The sequence below is a fragment of the Leopardus geoffroyi genome, chromosome X (assembly GCF_018350155.1).
Source record: "Leopardus geoffroyi isolate Oge1 chromosome X, O.geoffroyi_Oge1_pat1.0, whole genome shotgun sequence".
In the NCBI taxonomy this organism is placed as follows: Eukaryota; Metazoa; Chordata; class Mammalia; order Carnivora; family Felidae; genus Leopardus; species Leopardus geoffroyi.
The window spans coordinates 51136468-51161870 of NC_059343.1; the positions used below are offsets into that span (position 1 = coordinate 51136468).

The 25403-nt window shown below is 39.6% G+C and overlaps 1 protein-coding gene across 4 annotated transcripts in view; it reads right to left on the reverse strand.

Annotated features, from left to right (window-relative positions):
• Window positions 1-19322, reverse strand: part of ARHGEF9 (Cdc42 guanine nucleotide exchange factor 9) — a 202132-nt gene extending 182810 nt beyond the window's left edge. Inside the window, exon 1 of one of the 4 annotated variants that reach the window (XM_045470629.1) lies at window positions 18779-19322. In XM_045470629.1, coding sequence (XP_045326585.1) covers window positions 18779-18808 — 30 coding nt within the window. In that variant the 5' untranslated portion in view covers window positions 18809-19322. The remainder of the gene's footprint in view (window positions 1-18778) is intronic. The other 3 variants (XM_045470631.1, XM_045470624.1, XM_045470630.1) reach the window with 3 other exon arrangements.
• Between the last annotated feature and the right edge of the window lie 6081 nt (window positions 19323-25403).

The following is a 25403-nucleotide window of genomic DNA, read 5'->3' on the forward strand; positions in this document are numbered from 1 at the left end:
TGCTTGCCACAGGCAGTCTGAAGATATTGAATCCTATATGTTTATTGTCTTGGCTACTGATATGAATAGATGTTCTTGTACATTTGTGCATGTCAGACTCATTTAAGAGAATCAGCTCCCTGAACACAGAGACTCCTGGTTAGTTCAATTATTCAGCACAGAGATCACTGCATCTCCAAAATTAAATTCAATAAGCACTTATTTTTTTAATTTTTATTAATTTTTTATTAAGTAAACACTATCACCAATGCTGGCCTCAAACTCACAACCCTGGGATCAAGAGTTGTATGTTCTACTAACAGCCAGCCAGGTGCCCCAATAAGGACTTATTCTGACAATGATGGGGGTACAGAGAGGCTGTCAGGAAGCTTCTGTCTAGTGGGAGACATAGTCACAATGACACATAATTTCCATGTCATACAGTAAAGTGTCCTAAGAATAATCAGATAATGAATAAAGTTGTTGGTGATTATAGAATGAATCATAAAATTTTATACTTAAAATGGGAATACAAGTTCATTTCCTCCCAACCTCCCTATATAGTAATACTTTCTACAGTATATGTGATGAGGTAAAGGGAATAGAAGAGGAAGAAGAGGAAACACCTACTTTAGGCATGCATGGTGCTAGGCTTTTCAACATACCATTCTATTTAATCCTCCAAAGAAGCCTGAAAAGAAAGAATTGTTATCACTATTTTAAAGAGTAAGGTTCAGAATGTTTACATCATTTGCCCATAGCCATACAGGTAGGATGTAGCAGTAACATGATTTAAATAAAGATATCTTTCCAAAGCCCACTATTTATGATGAGTTTTGTCCAGCAGCAGTTTGAATATTTTCAGTAACAGGAAACTCACTCTGAAGCATTCATGGTCATTATTCATTTTAAGCTGAAATTCATTATTCTGTGGTTCCATTTGTTAGAACACTATCTCCTGGACCATACAAAAAAAAGCTAAGTCCTAAACAATAGTCCTCTTAAAGTGTTCAAACTCTTATTCTTCCTGAACAACCCCTTCTCTCTGTATACACAGCACACATGTACGGTTCAAACTCTGATCCCTCCTGGACAACCAAATTTCTCTCTGTATACATAAGTGTGCGCGCGCGCACACACACACACACACACACACACACACACACAGCACTCATTCTCCAAGATAAATATGACCATTTCTTTAAGCTCTTCCATGTGGCATGGTTTGCAATCCTCCCCAGGCTGGTTGCTCATCAGTTTGTCCAACATCCCTCAGAACACATTCCCAGGTGAAAGTGACAATGGGGAGTGGGAATATCATCTGCCTTATTCTGAACACTAGTTCTTAGGAAGAGATTCCTGTGAGCTCACATTCACCTAAAATGTCTGATGTTCATGTGTGCTGCTGTGCCCTCACCATGCCTTGAGAAGTTCATGGCAAAGTGGAAAAAAAGCAGTGTATAAGAAGTTAAGACTTTCAGAAGTAAGTCCAACCTCTGCTTCTTGTTAGCTGTGTGACTTCAAACAAGTGTCTTAAATTCCTTAAAGCTCAAAAAGCTATGACTGGTTTTCAATTGTAACTTAACATAAAGTATTGTTTTAAATTTTCAACTACCAAAAAAATAAATAAATAAATTTTCAACTACCTTACCAAAGGTGTGGATGGCAAGAAGCTGGTCCCAAGTAGGATAACCTAAGGAAAGGGTGATGAGTGATTTGCTGAGGTTAAAGAATAAGGATGCATATAATTGTGTGGTTGTGAGGGGTGGTGTTTTAAGGGAGGAAACTAGACCATAGGGTTAAGAATTAGACTCTGCCTGAAGACTTTTCTCCTAGCTCTCTATAAGTTTAGCTATTTCATCTTGTCAAAAGGAATCCTTCCCTGACTACCCTCTTTAAAACTGTGCCACCTCATTGTTATCCTATTATCTTAATTTTTATTCTAGTCTTATCACTATATGAAAAGTTATATAATTAGTTTTTTATTGATTTATTGTCTCCCTGTATAAACTCTAAGCTCCATGAAGGCAGAGAATGTTTTGTTCATTGTTGTATCTCCAGCACATAGAGCAGTACTTGACATTCAACAAATATTTTTTAAATGACTGAATAACTAATGAATGAATGAATGAGTGAATAAGTGAATAAAAGCATAGCTCTGCTGACTCACAATATAGGATGCAGACAAAATGTGTCATGGAAAACATTTTCTACTGCGGCCTGTGAACACCAACTTCTGCCTCTCCCCCACCAAGGGCCTTCGTTAGTTATAATTCCTCAAAAAAAGGACTAAAAGTTCCAGATTACAGGCTGAGAATTTCAGGACCTCTTTGGTTTTCTGTTCCCAGTTGGCACAGACTCCACTCTAAACCACCAGCTGAAAGCCCTTCCCTCAAGAATCACTGCCCATACTGATCTCATGTGGCCAAAGACTATATACATATTTGAATATATACCCAAGAACATCAGTTTCCTCCTATTCCTTACATGGATTTATTTCAGGCCTGTTTTATGGGGGGTGGAGGGGCCAAGGGGACTTATTTCAATTCCATTTCAAGTATGTCATTAGACCAAACAGGGTAGAAAGGACTGATTGGAAAAGAGAAGCAAGGGTTTAAAAGCCCCTTCAGAGGAAGTACAATGCTTTCAGGTTTAGGCTCAGATCTTTCTGGAACAGCCAAACCCAGTCATGAATCAATTCAAGACTGGGATGGGCAGTGAATGCTTCCCTCAGTATCAGGCCAAGTATTTACTTTTGGAGCCTAATCTGGATAGTTCCATTTTTAGGCTTCATGATTCATTCAACCAGCTACCCTCTCCGACCCCCATGTCCAGATTATTTATTTATGAGTTTCATTTAACAGTAAACTACTGGGCAGTCAGGATACTAAATGTTCATCTTCAAATTAAGCATGAGGATTTGCTCATAGTCTCCCTTTCTTTCTTTCTCTCTCTCTCTCTGTCTGTCTGCCTCTCTCTCTCTCTCTCTCTCTCTCTCTCTCTCTCTTTCTCTCCCCACCCTCACTCTGTGCTTTAATTAAGCAAGCCAGGAATAGCCCTAGACTTAGAAGAAGTATATAGCTTGGTAGCTAAGAACTCAGGCACTAGAGCCAGCCTACTAAGGTTCAACCTTAGTTCTGCCAATTACTGTTTGTGTGACCAGGAACAAGTTTTTATTTTAATGCTAGTTAGTTAACATTCAGTGTTGTATTAGTTTCAGGTGTTCAATATAGTGATTCAACAATTCCATAAGTAACTCCAGTGCTCATCATGACACATATATTCCTTCATCGCCATCACCTATTTAATCCATCCCCCCATCAATCTTTCATTTGGTTACCATCAGTTTGTTCTCTATAGTTAAGAGTCTGTTTCTTGGTCTCTCTCTCTTCTCTCTCTTTTTCCTTTTCCCATTTCTTTTGCTTCATAAATTCCACATATGAGTGAAATCATATGGTATTTATATTTCTCTGATTTATTGCACTTAGCATTATACTCTCTAGCTCCACCCATGTCATTGCAAATGACAAGATTTCATTCCTTGTTTATGGATGAATAATATTCCATTGTTGGTGTTGTGAGGATTTCTGCATCTATGTTCATCAGGGATATTGGCCTGTAATTCCTTTTTTCATGGTGTTTTATCTGCTTTTGGTATCAGGGTAATTCTGACCTCATAGAATTACACTTGGAAGTTTTCCTTCCTTTTCTGTATCTTAGAATAGTTTGAGAAGAATAGGTATTAACTTTTCTTTAAATGTTTGGTGGAATTTGCCTGTGAAGCCATCTGGTCCTGGGCTTTTGTTTTGTGGGAGTGTTTTGATTATTGATTCAATTTCTTTGCTGATAATTGGTATGTTCAAATTTTCTATTTCTTCCAGTTTCAGTTTTGGTAGGTTATATGTTTCTAGGATTTTATCCATTTCTTCTAGGTTATCCAATGTGTTGGCATATAGTTTTTCATAATATTCTCTTATAATTGTTTGTATTTCTGTGGTATTGGTTGTTATTACTCCTCTATCATTTGAGACTTTGAGTCCTTTCTCTTTTTTTATGGATAAATCTGGCTAGAGGTTTATCAATTTTATTGATTTTCTCAAGGAACCATCTCCAGGTTTCATTGATCTTTTCTATTTTTTTTAATTTCCATATCATTTATTTCTGCTCTGATATTTATTATTCCCTTCCTTCTGCTGGTTTTAGATTTTGTTTGTTGTTCTTTTTCTAGCTCCTTTAGGCGTAAGGCTAGGTTATTTGAGATTTTTCTTGCTTCTTGAGGTAGCCCTATTGCTATAAAATTCCATTTTAGAACCACTTTGGCTGCATCCAAAAGGTTTAGACTGGTTTTTATTTCAATTTGTTTCCATGCACTTTTTAAATTTTTTTCTTTTATTTTCTGCTTGACCCATTCATTGTTTCATTTAACTTCCATGTTTTCTGGTCTTTCCAGAATTTTTACTTGTGTTTGACTTCTAGTTTCATAGCATTGTAGTCAGAAAAGATGCATGGTATGACTTCAATCTTTTTTAATTTTCTGAGGCTTCTTTTGTGGGCTAATATGTGATCTATTTAGAAAATGTTTCATGTGAACTTGAAAAGAATGTGTATTCTGCTGTTTTAGGATGGATTGTTCTGAATATATCTGTTAAATCCATCTAGTCCAGTGTGTCATTCAAAGCCATTGTTACTTTTTGATTTTCTGTTTAGATGACCTGTCCATTGATGTAAGTGGGGTATTAAAGTCCCCTACTATCATTGTATCATCATCAATTAGTTCCCTTATGTTTGCTATTAAATGTTTTATATATTTGGGTACTCCCATTTTGAGTGCACAAATATTTATAGTAATTATATCTTCTTGTTGGACTCTCCCCTTTATGATTATATAGTGCCCTTCTTTGTCTCTTGTTACAGTCTTTGCTCTAAAGTCTATTTTTTCTGATATATGAATTGCTATTCTGGCTTTGTTTTGACATCCATTTGCATGATAGATGTTTCTCCATCCCCTTTCAGTCTGCAGGTGTCTTTAGTTCGAAAATGAGTCTCTTGTATTAAGCATGTAGATGGGTCTTGGTTTTATATCCATTCTGACACCACATGTCTTTAGATTGGGGCATTTAGTATTTACATTCAAAGTAATTATTGAAAGATATGCATTCACTGCTATTTTAGTACTTGTTTTGTGGTTGCTTCTGAAGATTTTCTCTGATCTTTTCTTGTCTTTCTTTCATGGTTTGCTGGTTTTCTTTAGTCATATATTGGATTTCTTGCTCTTTTTTTCTTTCCATATTTATTAGTGGTTTTTGATATAGGGTTACCATTAGGTTTGCATAGAACCTATTCTGCACAAAACACTCTATATTAAGTTGATGGTCATTAAGTTTGAATGTTTTTAATGTTTATTCTTTTTTTTTTTTGAGAGACAGAGCACAAGTAGGGGAGGGGCAGCAAGAGAAAGAGAGAGAGAGAGAGAGAGAGAGAGAGAATTTGAAGCAGGCTCCAGGCTCTGAGCTGTCAGCACAAAGCCCAATATGGGGCTCGAACCTACAAACCATGAGATCATGACCTGAGCCGAAGCTGGATGCTTAACCAACTGAGCCACCCAGGTGCCCCAAGTTGATGGTCGTTTAAGTTTGAACCCATTCCCTCCTCTCCTCCCCATGTTTTCAGTATATGATGTCATATTTTACATCTTTTTATTTTGTAAGTTCCTTGAGTGATATTTTACAAAACATATTCATTTTTGCTGCCTCTGTGTTTCTCCTACCTTCATACTTTCACTTTTGGTCTTTCATTTCACTTAAAGATCCCCTTTAATATTTCTTGCAGGGCTGCTTTAATGGTCATGAACTCCCTTAGTTTTTATTTGTCTGAGAAACTCTTAATCTCTCTGTCTATTCTAGATTAGAGCCTTGCTGGGTAGTGTATTCTTGGCTGTAGATTTTTCTCTTTCAGCACTTTGAATATATCATGCCACTACCTTCTGTCTTGGAAGGTTTCTGCTGAAACATCCCTTGATAACTTTATGGTGTTTCCTTTGTATGTAACTGTCTTCTTTTGTCTTGCTGCTTTAATTTTTTCTTTATCACTATATTTTTCCATTTTAAGTATAATATGGCTTGTTATGGATTTTTTGTAATTTTTTTGGAGGTTCTCTGTGCCTCTTGGATCTGGATATCTGTTTCCTTCCCCAGATTAGGGAAGTTTTTGGGTATTAAATACCTAATAAAATAAATTTTCTTTCCCTTTTTCTCTCTCTTCTTCTACTGAGACTCCTATAATGAATGTTATTAAGTTTGATGGAGTCACTGAGTTCCCTAAGTCTATTCTTGTTTTGCATAATTCTTTTTTCTCTCTTTTTTTCAGCTTGATTACTTCCCATTACTTTATCTTCTAGGTCATTAATTTGTCCCTATGCTTCTTCCATCCTGCTATTTATTCCATCAAGGGTGTTTCTCATTTTGTTTATTTAGACCTTTATCTCTGCTATGTTTTTCCTTATGTTAAGTGTCTCATTGATACTTTCCACTGTTTTCTCAAGTCCAATATCTTTGTCATCATTACTTTAATTTCTATCAAGCATGTAACTTATATCTGTTTCATTTAGATCTCTGGCCATGGCCTTGTCCTGTTCTTTCATTTGGGACAAATGCCTCTGTCTTTTCATTTTGTCTATCTCTCTCTGTTAGGAAAGGCAGCTAAGTCCCTTCTTAAGTGTAATGGTCTTATGAACAAGAGGTCTTATAGTGTCCTGAAGTGTAGTGTCCCTTGTTCCCCAGGGCCTTGTGCTCTGGGGAGTGTCTCCAATTTGTGCTGCATGTGTTCTACTGTTGTATCCTAGCCACTTTATCCTTCAGGCCAGTTGTCTGAAGAAACTCTCTTTGCCTGTCATGGGCAGTGTTTGGCCCATGGCCTGAATGTGGTGAGTTTTTTTTCCTAGATGTGCTCTTGTCTGCTTGTGAAATGAGACCTGTTGCCAACACTACAAGAACCATGGCTCCACAAAACTCTCACATCAGGAGTTTCAGTGTAAGCAGGGTTTGGGGCTTGTCTTCTGGGGGAGGGTACCCCTGCAAGTGTGACTGGGAAGAGCAGTTCCATCAATGTATGGGGGCAGGGCTTGATGTAAGCAAGTAAGGTAGTCAGTGTCAGTGCTGCTGTGCTGTTTTCCACAGTTGGCCTTGTACCTGCTAAGGGGCAGGGGAGGGATGTGGCACAGGCCAGTTCCTTTCTTCTCAGAGGGGTCTGTATGTGAATGCTGGTTCTGTAGGGCACACTCCAAGATGAGCAAATAACCTTCCCACTGTGTGCCCCCAGGCACTCTTCAAATTGCTGTTTCCAGGCTGTTTGTCCCAGGGCTGTTTGTACTGCTTTCACTCCTAGAACAGCCCCAATGCCCTCTGGGCTCTCCCTGAGCCACTAACCTTTAGAACTCCAGGTTTTAAGCCTGGCTGGTTGCAAGAACTCATGAATCCAGTCCCTTTCACTTTCCAAGCCAATTGCTATGGGGAATCATCATCCATGTCCTCCCCCGTGTGCTAGTCTGTTTCTTGCCCTTTTCTACAACTGTAGCTCCCTTCCCACTGCAGCAGCCATTATCTGTTTCTCTCCCAAACTGTGTCTCTGCACTTCCTGCCTTCTTCAATGTGGCCTATTCTCTACCTTTAGTTGTGGAGTTTGTTCTGCCAGTCTTCTGGTCATTTTCTGGGGTATTTACAATTATTTGATTGTTATCTAATTATATTTGTGGGATGAAGCAAGCATAGGGTCACCCTACTCTGCTGTCATCTTTCTGCTCTCTCTCTATTTAATGTCTCTGCGCCTCACTTTTCTCATCTTAAAAATGAGGAGAATGGTATAATGCCCTTCACTTGGAGCAAGCCTCATACTCTCACTACCCTAGTTTCCTCATATGTGAAACAGATTCATACAGTTGTTGATGAGGGTTTAAAGAATCAATACAAGCAAAGCAATTAGAACAATGCTGGCACACAATAATTCTCAATAAATACTAACAAATACTATAATTTAGGGTTTGAATACTATCTCTGCCCCTAACTTTAGGCAAATCATATACTCTTTAACCCTCAGTTTCCACATCTATAAACAGGAGAAACAAATAATACCTACCAAAGAAATGATGAAATAAATGATTTGAAAGTGCTTTATGGAGTAAAAAAGTGTTTAAAATGTGAAGAATTGTTTATAGTAGAATAAGGTAGGGGGCATACTAAATGGAGATTCTACCTATTCAAGGCTCCCTGCTGCTACCTCCCAAATTCTGAATAGGCCTATTTCTCATCAGGCTCCATTTGGCAATACATGTGTGGAGAAGATTTTTCATCTCTCCCAGATTTAGTTTCCCCAACTTTAAAGTACAAACACTGTTGTGAGATTTACATGAATTCATGTGTGTGAAGGTGATTTTAAGATGCAAAACACCAAACAAATGTGAGGAATTATTATTGTATTAAAATAATAAAGGCTATCATTAATTGAACGCTTGCTATGTGAAAGACCATACCAAGTGCTTTACATATATTAAGTAATTTCATCCTCATAATAATACCAATAACCAGGTATACTATTATTGAAGTTTCACAGATAAGGTATGGTGGTTAATTTTATGTGTTAAACTGACTGGACCACCATGCCTAAATATTTGGTCAAACATTAATCTGAATATTTCTGTGAAGGTATTTTTTGATGAAATTAACACTTAAATCAGTGGATTTTGAATAAAGCAGATTATATTCCATAATGTGGGTGGGGCTAATCTAATAGATTGAAGGTTTTAATAGAACAAAGATTGACCTCCCCTGAGCAAGAAGGGATTCTGCCAGCAGACTGCCTTTGGACTCAGACTGCAACTCTTCTCAGATTGCTGGCCTACCCTGCATATTTTGGACTTTCACCTCTATATTCACATAAACAAATGCCTTAAAATCTCTCTCCATCTCTCTCTACAGATGTACATACCCACACACCCTGTTGCTACTGTTTCTCTGGAGAACTTTAATACATAGGAAACTGAAGATTAGAATGGTTAAATCCCTTGCCCACAATTACACAGCTAGTCAGTAGCAGAGCCAGAAACATAAGGATCATCTTCCTTGTTTCTGCCCTGTTCTGCATCTCTTTCAATCAATCCAGCAGCAATAAGCATTGAATCCATCTCCAAAATTGATGTTAAATATTCCCTCTTCTCCCCAACCTCACTGACTTCATCTCTGCAGCAGCCTCTTAATTGGGCTTGCCATCTCCACTTTCATCCTCCTCAATCCATTCTCTATAGATTCTTGTTAAAGTCAAATTCTCAGATTAATAAGCCAACCCCATCATTCCACTGCTTCAAATGATTCCTGTTGTACTTAGAATGAATAGCACTTGCCAGTGTCCAGCACTGTCATGTACACTGTGAGCATATTAACTCAATCCTCACAATAACACTATGGGTAGTACCATTATTATCCCCATTTTTGAAAGGGCAAAACTGAGCCACAGAAAGTTTAGGCAACATGCTTATGATCACAAAACTAGGAAGCAGCAGAGTCAGAATTGAACCTGAGCAGTCTAGTTCCAGAGTGTGTGCTATTAACCACTGAATCATACTGCTTTTGAGGATAGTTGATGCACACCCTCCCTGGGCCTACAAACTCCCTAAGCCTTCAAGGCCCTGTGTGAGCTGGTCCCTCCCTGACTCTCTGTCTTCCTATCATGCCACTTGCCCTTCTCTCCCTGTGCTCCAGTCACACTGGCCTTCTTTCTATCCCTCAAACATAACAAACTATTTCAACCTCAAGAACTATGCACATGCTATTCCTGCTGCCTCCCCTAAACTCCTCAAAAACCTCACTGTCTCTTTCTTTATTCTTTTTTTTCTTTATTTATTCTTTATTGTAATCCAAAGTTGTTAGGATCTTTCCCCAAATTTCTACACAGCTGACTCAACTTAATGTCACTTCCCTGGGTATACCAGGAAGGTCCTTCGACATAATGTTTCTTCATGACGGTAAGGCATCTCAGACCTAGCTGAATGCATTTGTTCCCCCTACCACCAACACCACTGTCTGGTTTCCATTACTGACCAGCTTAATCACTTGCACAACTAGTCATGCTCTAACACACACACACACACACACACACACACACACCAAAAATAGCATGATGAAAAAACTTCAAAACGGTGGGCTCCTAAGAAGCTCTTTTCATTATGTAATGTGTTTGGGAGCCTTTCTCAGTCGCTTCTCAAACAGAGAGTTCAGGAAGCCTTGGGCTTGGGTGGGAGAATTTGTTCCTTGTGAATGAAATTCTTATTCCATCTCTTCATGCTCAGAGAAAAGTTAGGTCTGTTCTTTTGAGGTCTGAATTCAGGGTAGAAGAGATCATATTCTGCCCATCCAAGTGTATAACCCTATATCCTGTCAGGAATAATAATTAATCCCTTTATGGATAGAGAATAGCAGAGTTAATATAGCCCTTTCCTGTCTACTCACTCATGTGATTCTCATAGCAGACTCAGAAGATAAATGAGGCTATGTAATGGTTAATTTTATGTGTCAACTTGACTGGGCCACAGGGTGCCCAAACATTTGGTCAAACATTATTCTGGGTGTTTCTGTGAGGGTGTTTCTGGATGAAATTAACATTTGAATCCATAGATTAAGTAAAGCAGAGTGTCCTCTCCAATGTGGGTGGGTTCTTTTGAATCAATTGAAGACCTAAATAAAACAAAAAGGCTGAGTAAGAGGGAACTCCTCCTGCCTGATGGCTTAAGCTGGGACATCGTGTGTGTGTGTGTGTGTGTGTGTGTGTGTGTGTGTTGCCTCCAGGTATCAAATGCAACCTTTCCCATGCTCTTACCCTCTCCATCTGTGCCACAAAAGGGACCCTCCACCACTCAGTCTTATCATGTCATTGCCCTACCTAACAAGGCAAAGCTTCTAAGCCTGGCATTTAAGGTCTTTCTTGATGTGGCCCCAGTTCATCTGGCAATAATTACTGGATCCAACCACACCACAGCACTCATAGTTTATTTCCAGAATATATGATTCCTTTCATGCCTCCGTTCTTTGCCTAATGTTGTTCCCTGTGCTGGGAACATTTCTTGCCTCACTAACTATGCCTATTCTCCACATCAAGCCAACTCTGTCATTTGAAAGGCTTGACAGTACACCTTAAATACTTTCTATTCTAGAAATCCCTGCCTAATCCTTTGAATCCCCTCAACCATGTTCCTACTCCCCTCTACTCCCACATCACCATCTTTGTACTTCTTATAGCATTTCACCCAGGCTGACTTATGGCTCCCCTACTGAATTATAAGCTCCTGAAGGCATAAACCACATCTTGTCTTGACTATCCCATACCTCAGCCTGATATAGTGCCCTGGAAAGAGTAGCTGCTTGATAAACATCCATTTTCTTAAATGACCTGTTAAAATCCATTGCAGCATTGTTTATCAGGCAAATGACTGGAGACAAACTAATTGGCCATCAGTAAAGGACCCAATAGAATCCTGTGTAGCCATACAAAAGGAGGCATATCTGCATGTACTGATATGAGATAATCTTCAAGAATATTGTTAATTGAAAAAAAGAGTCAAGCACAGACTGTTGAATATGCTACTAACTGTATGAAGAGAAGAAAGTGTCTGTGTGTGTGTGTGTGTGTGTGTGTGTGTGTGTACATAAGTAAAATCTTGTAAAGGCATGGAATATAGACATACAAACACTTAAGAAACTTATAACAGTGGTTATCTCTAGACGACGTGACTAAGAACCAGGGGAAGGAGAAAGACTTATGAAGACTTAATTTTTACCTCAATCCCTTCTCTGCTCTTTAAATTTTGCACCAAGTGCATATATTACCTATTCAGGATAAATAAATTTTGTCATGCCCCTATTACATGGGGGAGGGAACATATTGAGATGTTATTAAGTATTGACATAAATTTCTTTTTCAGATTAGCTAGAAAGGACCCTGAGGAATGTAATATAATTAGTTGACGATTGTAATCAAATGAAGTTGTGGTTCTGAGCCAACTGGGATGGGCTCTGGCTCTGAAGGGAATATAAAAATAAAAAAAATAAACCTTTTTACAGCTTTACTCTGCTCCAGGCATTGTTCACAGTACCTTACATGCATTCACTCATTTAACCTTCACAACACTATCAAATGGGTAGTTACTACCATCTTTCCAACTTTAAAAATAAGGGGCCTGAGGAGTTAAGTAAGCTGCCTAAGACCACACAAACAATAAGCAGCCAGAGCAAGTATTTGAATGCAGGGAATCAGGTTCCAGGGTCTGTACTCCTAAACATTCCACTATGTTGCTAACACAACAGAGTGTTTCAACAGAGTGATGAAAGCTAGAGAACTCTGCTGTATCACCAGCACCTAGCAGTTTATAAACAATCAATAAATACATTGGATAAATGTGTGAATAGATGGATGGACCAATAATTGGATGTGTGCATGGGTGAGTAAATCAATGAGGGGATGAGGGATGTATAGAGGGATGGGGGTGTGTGAATAGGTTGTAGCTAGGTGGGTGGGTTGTGGAAAGAGTAAGACTTTTTTAATCAGATCTTGATTTGAAATCTGATGCTTCCCTTTATTTAACCTTGAGCAAGATACTTAAATTCTCTATCCCTGTTTCTAAGCTGGACCAGGCTATGAACTCTGAGAGGCAGGGACATTTTTCTGTTTTTTTGTTTGTTTGTTTGTTTTTCCCCTGCTATACCATACCACTGTACCCCCAATGACTAGAAGAGTGCCTGTAACATAGTAGGTTTTCAGCAAATATTTTTTAGATGAACTTATTAACTAACAAATGTGGATATTAAAACCCATTTTGTAGGGGCTAATATGAGGACTGAGATAACATTTAGTATACCTGGCATATAATAGGTGAGCTTCCCTTCCCTTGCCCCCCTGCTAATGAGGGTTGCAGAAAGCACCTTAACTGGGAATTGAGATATGTGGATTATTTTCCCAGTTACTGAGCAGCTGTACGGTCTTGAGTCAAGCACCCTCACTCTCTGACACTCAAATTTCCCAATCTATAAAATGAATGGTATTCAACATTTTGTGTAGGAGATAGGGGGGAATACAGGGCAAACAAAACCTTTTTCCAAAATCTTAAGCAACAATACAACATATAAAGCAAAAACCCAGGTGCTCTTGACAGATCAAAGGTGAGAGACCCACATTCCCGGTTACTCCTGCCCACATCCTAGAGTGGACTGGGCCTGCTCTGGCTTGGGAGAATACTTCAAAAAGAAAGAAAGAAAAAGAAGAAAGAAAGAAAGAAAGAAAGAAAGAAAGAAAGAAAGAAAGAAAGAAGAAAGAAAGAAAGAAAGAAAGAAAGAAAGAAAAGGCTCAAATTTTGTTCCCATCCTTCATTTTATCAGGCTGAACTGCATTTTGAAATACTTGGTAGTTCATCTACTGTCGGAACTTAACTGTCACTAATACCTCCCAATCCTCTGAGCTCAATATGTAGATCATCAACTGCCTATTGGATATGTCCGTATGAGTTTGTCCAAGCATCTCAGACTCAACATAGCTCACTGTGCTTGTCATCTCCCCTCTCCAATCCCTCCCTAAACACTGGTTCTTAATTTGCATTCCCCATTTCTGTGATGGATATAACTGTTCATTTGGTCTCACAAGAAGATTCTGTCGCTGGGAGGAAGCAAGAAAGGACTAGAGTATGTCAAGGCTTGATTGATCCTTCACCAGATTGATGGCAGTATTTTTACTATTGGCCATATCCATCAGGCTATGGCTCATTATCCAAAGCCAAATTCAAATCCTGAGATTCTGCATTTTTACATTGGCAAACATACATGTGAATTAACTGTGACAATGACTGCAGGTCATCTCCTCACAGTCCATTCTCCTCTTCTCCCTTTGTATTAGAAACCTTGCCCCTGATCATTGGCTGTGCACATTGCCTCCCAGTTTACATGACTACTTTCCAAGTTTCCATTGCAACTGGAAGCATCCATGTGACTCAGTTCTGACCAATGAGATATGAGGAGAAATATTAAATAGGACTTCTAGAAATATTTCTTTAAAAAGCATAACCAAATTTGTTTCCTCTTGTTTTGAACCTTCCAGTTGCCTAGAAAGTGGATGTTAATAGATGTCCTGAAAATTCCACACCCATCTCGGACCAGTAAGTAACCTCAACAATGAAAGCCAAATGCTGGGATGGTGGAGCAGAGAAGTTCCTAAAAGTTTCCTGAAGCTTCCGTATTGGCCCTGGTATGCTTATCTCCTGACTTCATTTTTTTTTCTAAGTAAGCTCCATGGCCAATGTGGGGCTTGAACTCATGACCCAGAGATCAAGAGTCACATGCTCTACCAGTGAGCCAGCCAGGTGCTCCTCCCCTGACTTCTTTCATGTGAAATAAAACCTGTGTGTTTTAAGCCAATATAAATAAATTTCTGTTATTCATAGCAGAAGCAAATCAACTATTAGACTTACCAATTAGCCATTCCATCTTACATATGCAGAGATTTCCACCAACTCCAATGTTGTGACTTTTACAAAGGTCACATGAAATTTGGCGTAGAATTTAATTCATAATTTCATATGCTTCTCCAAAGTAGAGGCAAACCAAGAGTGGGGCAATAGAAGTTGACAACCCTTAGTTCAGGCAATGAAGGAGTGCACTATCTATAAAGATTTTTTTAAAGACTAAAATGTCAAACTGTTTTTGTTGTTATCACCATGAACCAGCAATTTTAAGCAATGTCAGTAATAAAATACTTCTCCCTGAAAAAAACCTTTTTTGGTCAAAGTTCTAAAAAATTGTTGTTACTACTGAGTTTTAAATCAGCACCTTTTATTACTCATCCTTTAATAAAACTGTATTCTACATGGAAGTTGATTCAGTTGCCTGCCCCCATACACAGACTTTACATGTGTTCCTTCAGTTCATTCCACTTGCAAAGCTTTAGAATCACTCAAAGTAGCTTTGGGTGCATTTCATGTCTGTAATCCCTCTGGTACTATATGTTCCATCATTTAAATAGTAGGTTCAAAGTAAACAATGATGGCACAGGGATTGTAAAGTCAAAGAAAAAGAATGTAAGTCACTTCAATTCTATCATTTTACTTGACCAATTGGAGTTTTTATTTGTGCTTAAACTGTAAAATAGCAAAAACAATACAACTGCAATGTGTACTATTTTTGTTCAGTAAGTGTACATTTTAGGTTATATGCGAGATGTTACTGAATCTAAATATCTTTCAAATTGAAGTTTATTCCTCTTTTTCATTGCTAATTAAAAATTAAAAATAAAACAACAAAACAATTATTAGTCTAATTACTACATGATTATTACTGAAAACAATTTTGTCATATAGATTAGGGAGTATTAAAAATGATTTATTCCGGATATCACGTATGTAAGTATACCACATCTCTAAAGTAGTAATAATGCAATTAATCTTATTGTCCAGAATCCAAGAAAGCAAAGAACTGGCTCACTGGTAATCCACATAGAACCAACCCTCTATCAGCCCCATCAGAGGCCAAGAGCCCAAAGAATATCATTTGATCATTGACTTAGATGTAAAATGTCCCTGAATGCATACACCCATTCTTCGTTCATTATAGCCCCACACTCAGCCATCTGAGAATCAAGTGGGTGCTCAGGAAGGAGAGACACAAATTATTTACAAATGAAGCTGACTATAGCACTTTCACCCTCATCTAAGCCACCATTACCTCTAACCTGGACTATTGTAAGAGCCTCCTTACACCTTTTTCCTTTGCCCCACTACAATTTATTCTGTTAAATTTTAAGTCAGATTATATTCCTTACCTTCCAGAAGCTACCAATTTCACTCAGATTAAATGTCCCTGGGACATTGGTTTCCTTGCTGTTCCTTAAACAAACCAGCTGTGAGCTCTCTCTCTCTCTGTGTGTGTTTCTTATGCTTAGAAACCGCTTCTCTTAAATATCTGCACAGAGCTTGTTCCTCCATTTCCTTCACATCTCTGCTCAAATGTCTCTTAATCAGAGAGGCTGTGAGTCATCTGTCTAATATATCATTCTGCCCCCTACTTCTTTTTATCCTCTTACCAGGTTTTCTTTTACTTCTTAGCACTTAGCACCTCCTGGCATACTGTATATTAATTTGTGTAGTTGTTTAGTGAACACCCAGCCCCCAGAATGTAAGATTTATGAGAATTGGGAATTTGTTTTTGTTCAGTGCTGTCTCCCCAGAACCTAGATCAGTGCCAACTCATAGTAGATACTCTGTATTTTTGAATGAATTAACACCCTCAATAGTACCTGCAAAATAAGGTATTTTACACCCATTTCATGGATGAGAATACTGAGGATGAAAGAAGTTTGGCAATTGGCAAGTATTTCAGAGCTGAGAAGTGTAAAATCCAGGACTTCAACCTCAAACTTTTGACTCTGAGACCAGTGTTCTCTCCACTCTGGGAAACTGCGTTACAAACAGAAGTTATGAATAAATATACTAAAGAATTTACCATCAGAAGTGAACTCACAGTTTTTTAACTTTCTACTGAGACAGATTTTATTCTGTAAAATCCCTACTGATGTTTTATGTTCAAGAATCTTCATTTACATGAAGTACAGTAACAATAGTCAAATGTTCTAAAAATAAATCTCGCTGTTATAAAAGGCTTAATATAAATTCCGAACACTTTGCAAATGAAAGAACATGGAATAAAGACCTTTTGACTGGCCACATTATAAAATGGTGGTTAAACAAATACTCCCTATTTTTTTTTTTTTTTTTCATAATAAGCCATTAGTCACATTTTATCCAACATTTACTTCTAGGAATCTGAGAATCTCAGACCTGGAAGGAATTTTGGTGAATCATTAATAGCCCCATTTAACAGGTAAGAAAACTGAGGCCCCAAACATTCATACCAAAACAGTAGCAGGGCCAAAACTAGAGGCTTCCTGCCTCTAGGCTAGAATACAGTTTCTTGAACTCTGGCAAATCATTAAAAAATGATTTCATCATATAATATTCACCACTTCAGTCCCCTAAAAATATTATAATACTTCCCCATCAATCAATCTTTAATTCCATAGTCTCCACAAGGTATCTGTTACTTCCTCTTTTCTTTCACAACTGGAAAAACTTCAGATCTCTCAATTAATTTAATCTGTTGTCAATCTTCACCCCTATACTAAAATATATTTAGAAGAGGAGGGAGGTCTCACCCAGACTGAGCTACCAAAAATCCAGGGCTGGCATGTTTGTTTTTTTCAGGCAAATTTCATGGCATTAGTTCATCCTGAAGAAAGTTCTTTCTCAATATCATAACTGTTTATTCCTTTCTGTCTCTTTCAGCACCATTTGAACAGAGGATTCTGTGGAGCAGTGGGGAGGGACAATGACAAAGAGATAGAAGACTCCTGTGCTAGACTCAGCTTTTCCTTCATGGAGCTGTGTGGCCCTGGGCAAGTCTCTCCCATTCTCTGGGTTTCAGCTTTCCTGGATGGATGACAAGAACTTGAAGGTCTTTTCCTGCTCTAACCTTTTCTGATTCTACAAACACTTGAAACACCTTTGATGGGACTCTAGGGAAGGAGGGGTGTCTGAGAAGAATCTCTTAAGCCCTGATATATAGGATTATACACTGGAAGCCTTTAAAAACCACTGAAACAAAATTCTAAGGAAACCGTGAAGAAAGGAGGACAGCTTCTCTGAATACAGAACTATCAAATTGCCTCTTCCCTTCCAGAGCAGGAGCAAAAAAATTGTTAAATATCAGTTTTTCCCCAGCTGCTTCAGGCTACTTTGCTTCAGCTTCGGGTTGTGGCTGGTAGTGCAGAAGTGTGGGCTAGGATTGCCATCAGCACCTGCTAACCCAACCCACATGCCCTCCAAGACCCTCTTGCCCATGGCTCTTATTCCCCAGAGTCCCTGACCAGACTTGAGCTACCCTTGGCTGAGTCAGAGAGGCATCAAAATGCAACCACCACTTCCCCTCTCCAAGGGAAGTCATTCCAAGGTCTCCAGATGAAGAAGCGAACACCATAACATACAATGAACTATGGGAAGATAATACTAAACACATACACACACACACCACACACACACACACACACACACACGCACATACTCTTTGGATGAAGGTGGGGGTAAGGAAGAGTTCTCCTAACTGAATGAGGCTCAGACCCATTTCCAGGATGGAGGTTTCTGCAGTTTTCTGTCCTGTACAAAACCCCAGGTGTGTATAGGATGACCCCAGCCCATGCAAGCAAGGACTCCAGGGCTCCCCTATGCAGTTTCCCTGAAAGTCACTCCCTGGCCCTCAAGCTCTGAGACTGGCCAGGGTGAGGGGTACATGCAGCCTGTTTGGAGGACCATGAAGCTCTCCCATACTGCCTTCTTACAATCCCAGGCTTTTTGACTACCTTCTCCCTCTCAAACCCATACCAGATCACCGGCCTCCCTCGAGTCCCACTGTTCTCAGAGAGACCCTCTGCCAGCCCCCCTTGCCTCATTGGTCTTCCAGGTGACCCCCAATCTTATCCCACTCCAATGCGGGGGCAGGAAGGAATGGATAAAAATACGGAGCGGATGGGAGGGGTCTTTCTTCAGCAGGCGAGTGAGCAAGGGCTCCTAAAATGGCCACAGCAAGCTAGCTAGTGTTTCAAGGACGGCGGAGAGGGTGGTGGGCAGAAGCCAGGGGGCTCCCGGCAGGGCGGCTGGTGAAGGAGCTGGGGGTGGGGCTAGGGAACTGAGGTTCAGACAGGGTTAGCCAGGGTTATATGCACTCACCATTCCTGATCCGCCCCTAATCCACTGCATGGTGCCTGCTTAGTCCGGCTTCGCTGAGGCCTGGGTGGCTGGCGCGGGTTGTCTCAGGCTGGCTGGCTGGGCTGGCAGGGCTGGATCCAGTGAAAGCCCAAGCGCCCCCTCCGCCTCCCCTCCTCCACAGTCTTACAGCCCAATCCCCTCCGCCCCGGACCTCCCCTTTAGTCAGGTTGTTCCATCCCCGCTGGCAAGCTCTGCCTCTCCGCCCTGCAGCTCCAGGGGTGCTTTGCTGGGAAAAGCGTAGGAGGAGGGTCCCAACCGACTGCCTTTGTCCCCTGCCAAGGCTTCAGAACTGGGAGGCGGGGTGCAGGGAGAGGATGGGGGTAAATGACCTCCACCCAGAGAAGGCAGCTGCCACCTCTTCTTGCCCCCGACCCCGTGCTGTAGTTAGATGCTGCTTATTGCGGGGTTCCCCAGTTGTGCCAATTGTGTCGAGTCAGCGAAAAGTCCTCTCCAAAGTTGCCAGAGGTGTTGGGCCATCTTCCTGAATAATAAGATCCTGCCCTCGTGGAGCCGTGCCAATACTCTCTTGCCTCCCTTCCCCCAGCCCGCCCTCTGCCTACTCCCCTCGGATCTTCTCTCCTATTGTGTACTCCTTGGGGGCTTTCATCCTCATTACTTTCATTTTCTCAGAACAACCCTGTGAACACAGGCATTAGTATCTTCATTTCACAGATAAATGGAGGTTTAGAAAATGGAAGGGACATATCTAAGGTCACATAAAAAAGACAAAGCCTCAACTTTACCCTCTGCAGTTTTCCAAGCTTCTTTTTTGCTAGCACAAGTGCATGCGCACAGGCAAGAGCTCGGAAACCCAGGTGCACACACATATATAAACACACCATTCCAGGATTCTCCTTCACATCCTGAGGTATATGAAAGGTAGCTTGTTGGATGAATTTTCCATTTGCCTGTTTTGCTGAGAATGAGTCAAAAGAACGTCAGCAAAACAGGCAAACGGATAAGCCACCCACCTCTTCATGATGTCCCTAACTCTGAGCAATGCAACCCAGGCTGGCACCTTTACATCTGCTGAGTGTTGACATTGTTGGTCACATCATACCCATGATTATTCTATGTAGTCCTTACAATTACCCGTGAGAAGAACATGATAGGGAGTGTTAATTAGCCCCTATTACATACATAAATACTGAAACCCAAAGATTGAAAGACATTGTCCAAGGTAGCACAGCTAAACAAGAGAACAATCCAAGGTTCCTGACCCATAGGGCAAGTCAGGGAAGAATGGGATTACAAAAACAGAGGTTGCAACTTCAGCAAAAATGAATTAAAATATGACATCATAAAGAATTTCCTGAAGGTGATTTGTACAAAGACATCACTGGCATGCTACACATACAACCTTATTGTCCTCTATGCCCTAGCAGATTCTCCCCACTTCATCCAAACCATTGTTTTGGCCAGAGCTGGCCAAAGATCTAAGCAGCTGCTTTGATGAGCACCCAGTCCTGGGAGGGATATGAGCAGAAGGTCCTTTGACAAGGGATCCTTGAATCAAATGAGAGCTTAGCCAGGTTAGCCTTTCAACTTCCTCCCAAGGCTGATAGTCTAATAATTCTACAATGGTCTCCTCACTTTCTCACCTCTTAGCCTTCACTCACACTGAGCTTCTTGGATACCCATCCCCTGCCAACAGCCCAGTCAAACTGTCATGACTCTAAGATTTCTTTAAGATCCAGTACTAGACACGCTGCCTCTAGGAAGCTTCCCTGGAATACTCCAGGCTCTGGTTTTATCATCTTTTATGTAACTCCCATAGCACTATCATTTATCCTTCTCAGTTGAAAATGATATTTTACTTACTGGTCGTTACTGGCTGAATTGTGTCCCCCAAATATTTGTATGTTGAGGTCTGAACCCCCAATGCTTCATAATGTGACTTTATTTGGAGATAGTATCTTTAAAGAGGTAATTAAGTTAAAATAAGATCGTTAAGGTAGGCCCCAATCCAATATGTCTAATGTACTTAAAGGAAATTTGGACACAGATGGATACAAAGGAAAGACCATGTGAAAAGAAAGGGAGAAGGAAGCCATCTACAAGCTAATGGGAGAGGGCTTAGAAGAAACCACCTTGATCCTGGACCTCTAGCTTTCAGAATTTTGAGAAAATTAATTTCTGTTGTTTAAGGCACCCAGTCTTTGGTACTTTGTTATGACAGCCCTAGGAAACTATTACACTGGTCATGTATATGTTTTTCTATGTCTTGCCATTTAAGTGGAATTATAAGGTTTTTTTTTTAAATGGGAACAATGAATCACTCACCTTGGTATCTCCTACAATGGTGACTATCACATAGGAGATATCAAAAAAAAATTGTACATTTCATGAATGTATTCATTAAAAATATTATTGAACCTCTATGTACCAAGCATTGTGATAGATGATCAGAATGCAAGACAAAGTTCCTCATGGACATTATAATCTACTTGGAGTGGAAGGAAGATAGACAACAAATAAGTAACAAACAAGATAACTAAAGGTTGTGATATATGCCTTTAATGATTATAAACTAATTTATGTGATAATGAGTAGTCCTGGAATTATAGAAGTTGTCTATATCAATCGTAGTCCAGTCAAGAAAATAGAAAATACCCTTGGTCTTTTAAAAAGAGAGCATTTAATACAAGAAATACATCTTACTTGCAGAGCTAAAAAGTCAAACGGGATGGTGAGAAAAGCCAGCATTCAGCAACCACAGAAAACTGCTACCACTCCTAGGACTAAATGAATAATGGGGAAAAGGTAATGTTACCAGAACCCAGAAACTGGTGCTAAACTGAAGCTAAAAGCATGGTGTGGGTAGCCTGATGGTTCAGGATCCATGAATGAAGGAGTAGTTAAACGGATACTGGAATCCTGTAGGACATACAGCCATTTCCAGAAAACACCTCTCTGAAGCAGTGGTGGGTTGAAGGGGGCAGGTAAAGGAAATACCTGGTTTCTTCCTTCTACCCTCTCACCAATCTCCCTCAGGTGTCTCCCACTGAACAAAATGAAACAACAAGGGAGCCTAAGGAATTTAGTGTGCAGAAGAGTGGAGGATGGATCTGAGAACAGACAGCCCTGTGTTAATGTATGTGCCTACAGACTATTTCAAAAGAAAAAACTGTTGATCCCAGAGGCATAGAGGCTATTGAATTCAGTATGTCTTGTGTACGTATGAGCAGTTAGAAGTGATATAATAGTGTAGTTGGTAAGAGTATAAGCTCTGGGGACAGAACTGCTTGGATTCAATTACTGGATTTGTTACTTACTTGGGAAGGTCATTTAATATCCTGTATCTTGGGGCGCCTGGGTGGCGCAGTCGGTTAAGCGTCCGACTTCAGCCAGGTCACGATCTCGCGGTCCGTGAGTTCGAGCCCTGCGTCGGGCTCTGGGCTGATGGCTCAGAGCCTGGAGCCTGTTTCCGATTCTGTGTCTCCCTCTCTCTCTGCCCCTCCCCTGTTCATGCTCTGTCTCTCTCTGTCCCAAAAATAAATAAACGTTGAAAAAAAATTTTAATATCCTGTATCTTGATAGTTTCCTTATCTGCAAAATAGGGATAATAATAGTGTCTACTTTATAAGATTTGATCAATTCATCCATGGAAAAAAAGCACTTACCACAGGGACTGGAAAACAGTAAATATTCAGGACAGAATAATAGAAATCTGGAAAAGGGGTTTCCACAATCTCCTTGCCCCAGACCTCTCCCTTGAAGCTCTGTGATTTCCTGGGAGCCTATTTGGTACTTAGCCTTGCACCAGCTCTCCAATAAACAAGTGCCAAATTCTGTCCTCTTGTCAGCCATGAGCAGCTTAAGGAGCAAAACAGTCTTAGGTAAGTTCCCAGTCTCCCACATTCTCTTTATGTGAGTCCATAGTAATTCAAGGAGCCCAGAGGCAGGCTTCTGGATGCCAGAGGCACCAGCCCATGCTGGTCCCTACCTGTGTGCAGAGCTAAGTGAAGAGCTGAATTCACTACTGGTGGATAACCTGAGACAAGTACCCAGTTTCTCTGTGTTTTAGCTTCCCCAACCATACAATGAACACACTAATTATTATTTACTTAATAGTGTTAAGCAAACGCTTATCCAAAGATCAGAGTTGGGAAAGATCTTAAAGATTATGTCCAACACTGTTATTTTATAAATGAGAAAATATAACTCCTAGGAATGAAAGGGACTTCCAAAGTCACAAAGTAAGTTAGTGGCTGAGCTGGAATGAAAACTCAGACTCTTGATTCTCAACAGTGAGTTGAGAGTGAGTGGTAAGCTTTTACAATAGTAAAAAAAGGATAAAAATGAGAAGTACACACTTACTATAATGAGAGTATTGAGAGCCTAAGGCTAACATCTATATTATAACAATGTTGTCTTGACAAAATGATATTATTTAGCATGTAGATCACTACCTATTCTTATCCATTCATTTATAAATTCAATAAATATATATCCCTACTGTGTGCCAGTCGCAGCATGCTAAACACTGATTGATTACATGGTAATGAACAAGGCAAACACCATTTATGTCCTCATTTCTATATAATAAACAAGTAAATAAGGTAAATAAATGTGCTAATATAGATGGTGATAAGTGCTATCAAAGAAAGTGAAAAGATAAAGAGTACCTGTGGTGGAAGGAAGAGAGAATTTAGATAAAGAAGGATTCTACAAGGAAATGACATTTAGTTGAGGCCCACAGGCTTAAAGTAAGCCAGCCAAATAAAGAGGTGGGAGAAACTATTCCAGGCACACAAAACAGTAAGTCCAAAGAATTGAAAGGGCTTAGTATCCTGGGACTTAGAAGCACAATGAAACTGAAACCTAGAGAGAAGGGAAGAGTTATAGGAGACAAATTTGGCAGAAACCAGGTCACATAAAGCCTTGAAAGTCACAGTAGAAAATTTGTATTTTATTCTGAGGACAACAGAAAGAGAGGGGAGGGAACTGAGTGGTTTTAAGCAAGAGAATAAGTTGATTTGATTTACATTTGTAAAAGAGGTTGCTGTGGAATAAACAGATTAAAGGAGAGCCAAGAGGTTGAAATTGTTGCAGTCATCCAGGAGAGAGATAATGTAACTTGGAATGAAAGGTCAATGAAGATGACAGATGAGAAAAAAATTCTTAGTATATATTTTAGTTGTAGAAACATCAGAACTTGGTGATGGGTTGGATGTGGAGTGCGAGGGAAAGGAAACAGGAATTATAGATAACTCTAGGTTTTTGAATTAAACAACTGGGTAGATGGTGGTACCATTTGCTAATGTGGGAAGAGTGGAATAAGTGCAGGTCTGAGGAGGTGAAGAAATCAAAACTTATATTTTGGATGTATTAAAAAGTGTGAGCTGTCCATTAGTCATATTAGAGGAGATATAAGAAAGACAATTGGATACACAAGTCTGGATCTCAGGAGAGATTTGCCAGGAGATATACATTTTGGAGTCATCCTCATATAGATGGTATTTAAAGTCACATTACACAATGTGATCATCTAGGGAATATTACTCAGTGATCAAAAATAATGAAATTTTGACATTTGCAGCAATATGGATGGAACTAGAGTATATTATGCTAAGTGAACTAAGTCAGTTAGAGAAAGACAAATATCATATTATTTCACCCATATGTGGAATTTAAGAAACAAAACAGATGAACATAGGGGAAGGGAAAGAAAAAGAAGAAAAACAGACAGTGAGGCAAACCATAAGAGACTCTTATATACAGAGAACAAACTGAGGGTTACTGGAGGGGAGATGGGTGGAGGGATATGTTAAATGGGTGATGGGCATTAAGGAGGGCACTTGTTAGGATGAGCACTGGGTATTATATGTAAGTGAATTACTGGGTTCTACTCCTGAAACCAGTACTACACTGTATATTAACTAACTTGAATTTAAATAAATAAACTATTTAAAAAATAAAATAAAGCAAATACATCTTTGTGATAGACCTTTTACAAAAAGAAGAAGAAGATGAAGAAGAAGAAGAAGAAGAAGAGGAAGAAGAAGAAGAAGAAGAAGAAGAGAAAAGGGCCCTGAACCAAGTCTTGACACTCTCCAACAATTAAACTAAAGTTGAGTAGAAAAAGAGGGGTAAAAATTGAGATTGAGAAGCAGTGGTCAGTCAGGTAGAAAACCAGGAGAAATCATATTCAGGTGAAAAAAATAAGGAATGATATTGAGAAGTTGAATGGATGATGACAGATATGTCCATTGTATTGGCAACATGGTTACCGTCAATGGCTTTAACAAGAGTAGTTTCATTGGCACAAGGGTAACAGAAGTCATTCTGGAGTACCTGAAGAGTGAATGAGAGGGGGGAAGTGAATGAAAGTAAAGTGAAGACAAGTATAGAGAAAACTTTTATAAGTTTTGCTCTGAAGGGAATAAGAGAAATAGGGTAATATTTGAATGGGTATATGAGGTCAAGGAAGCTATTTTTTTTTTCTTTTAACATGAGGTTAATACCATGTCTATATGATGATGAGAATTAGGAGAAGCTGACAATACAAAACCTGTCTACTTGAAGCATGGTCTACAGATCAACTGTATCATCATCACCTGGGTACTTGTTATAAAATGCAGAA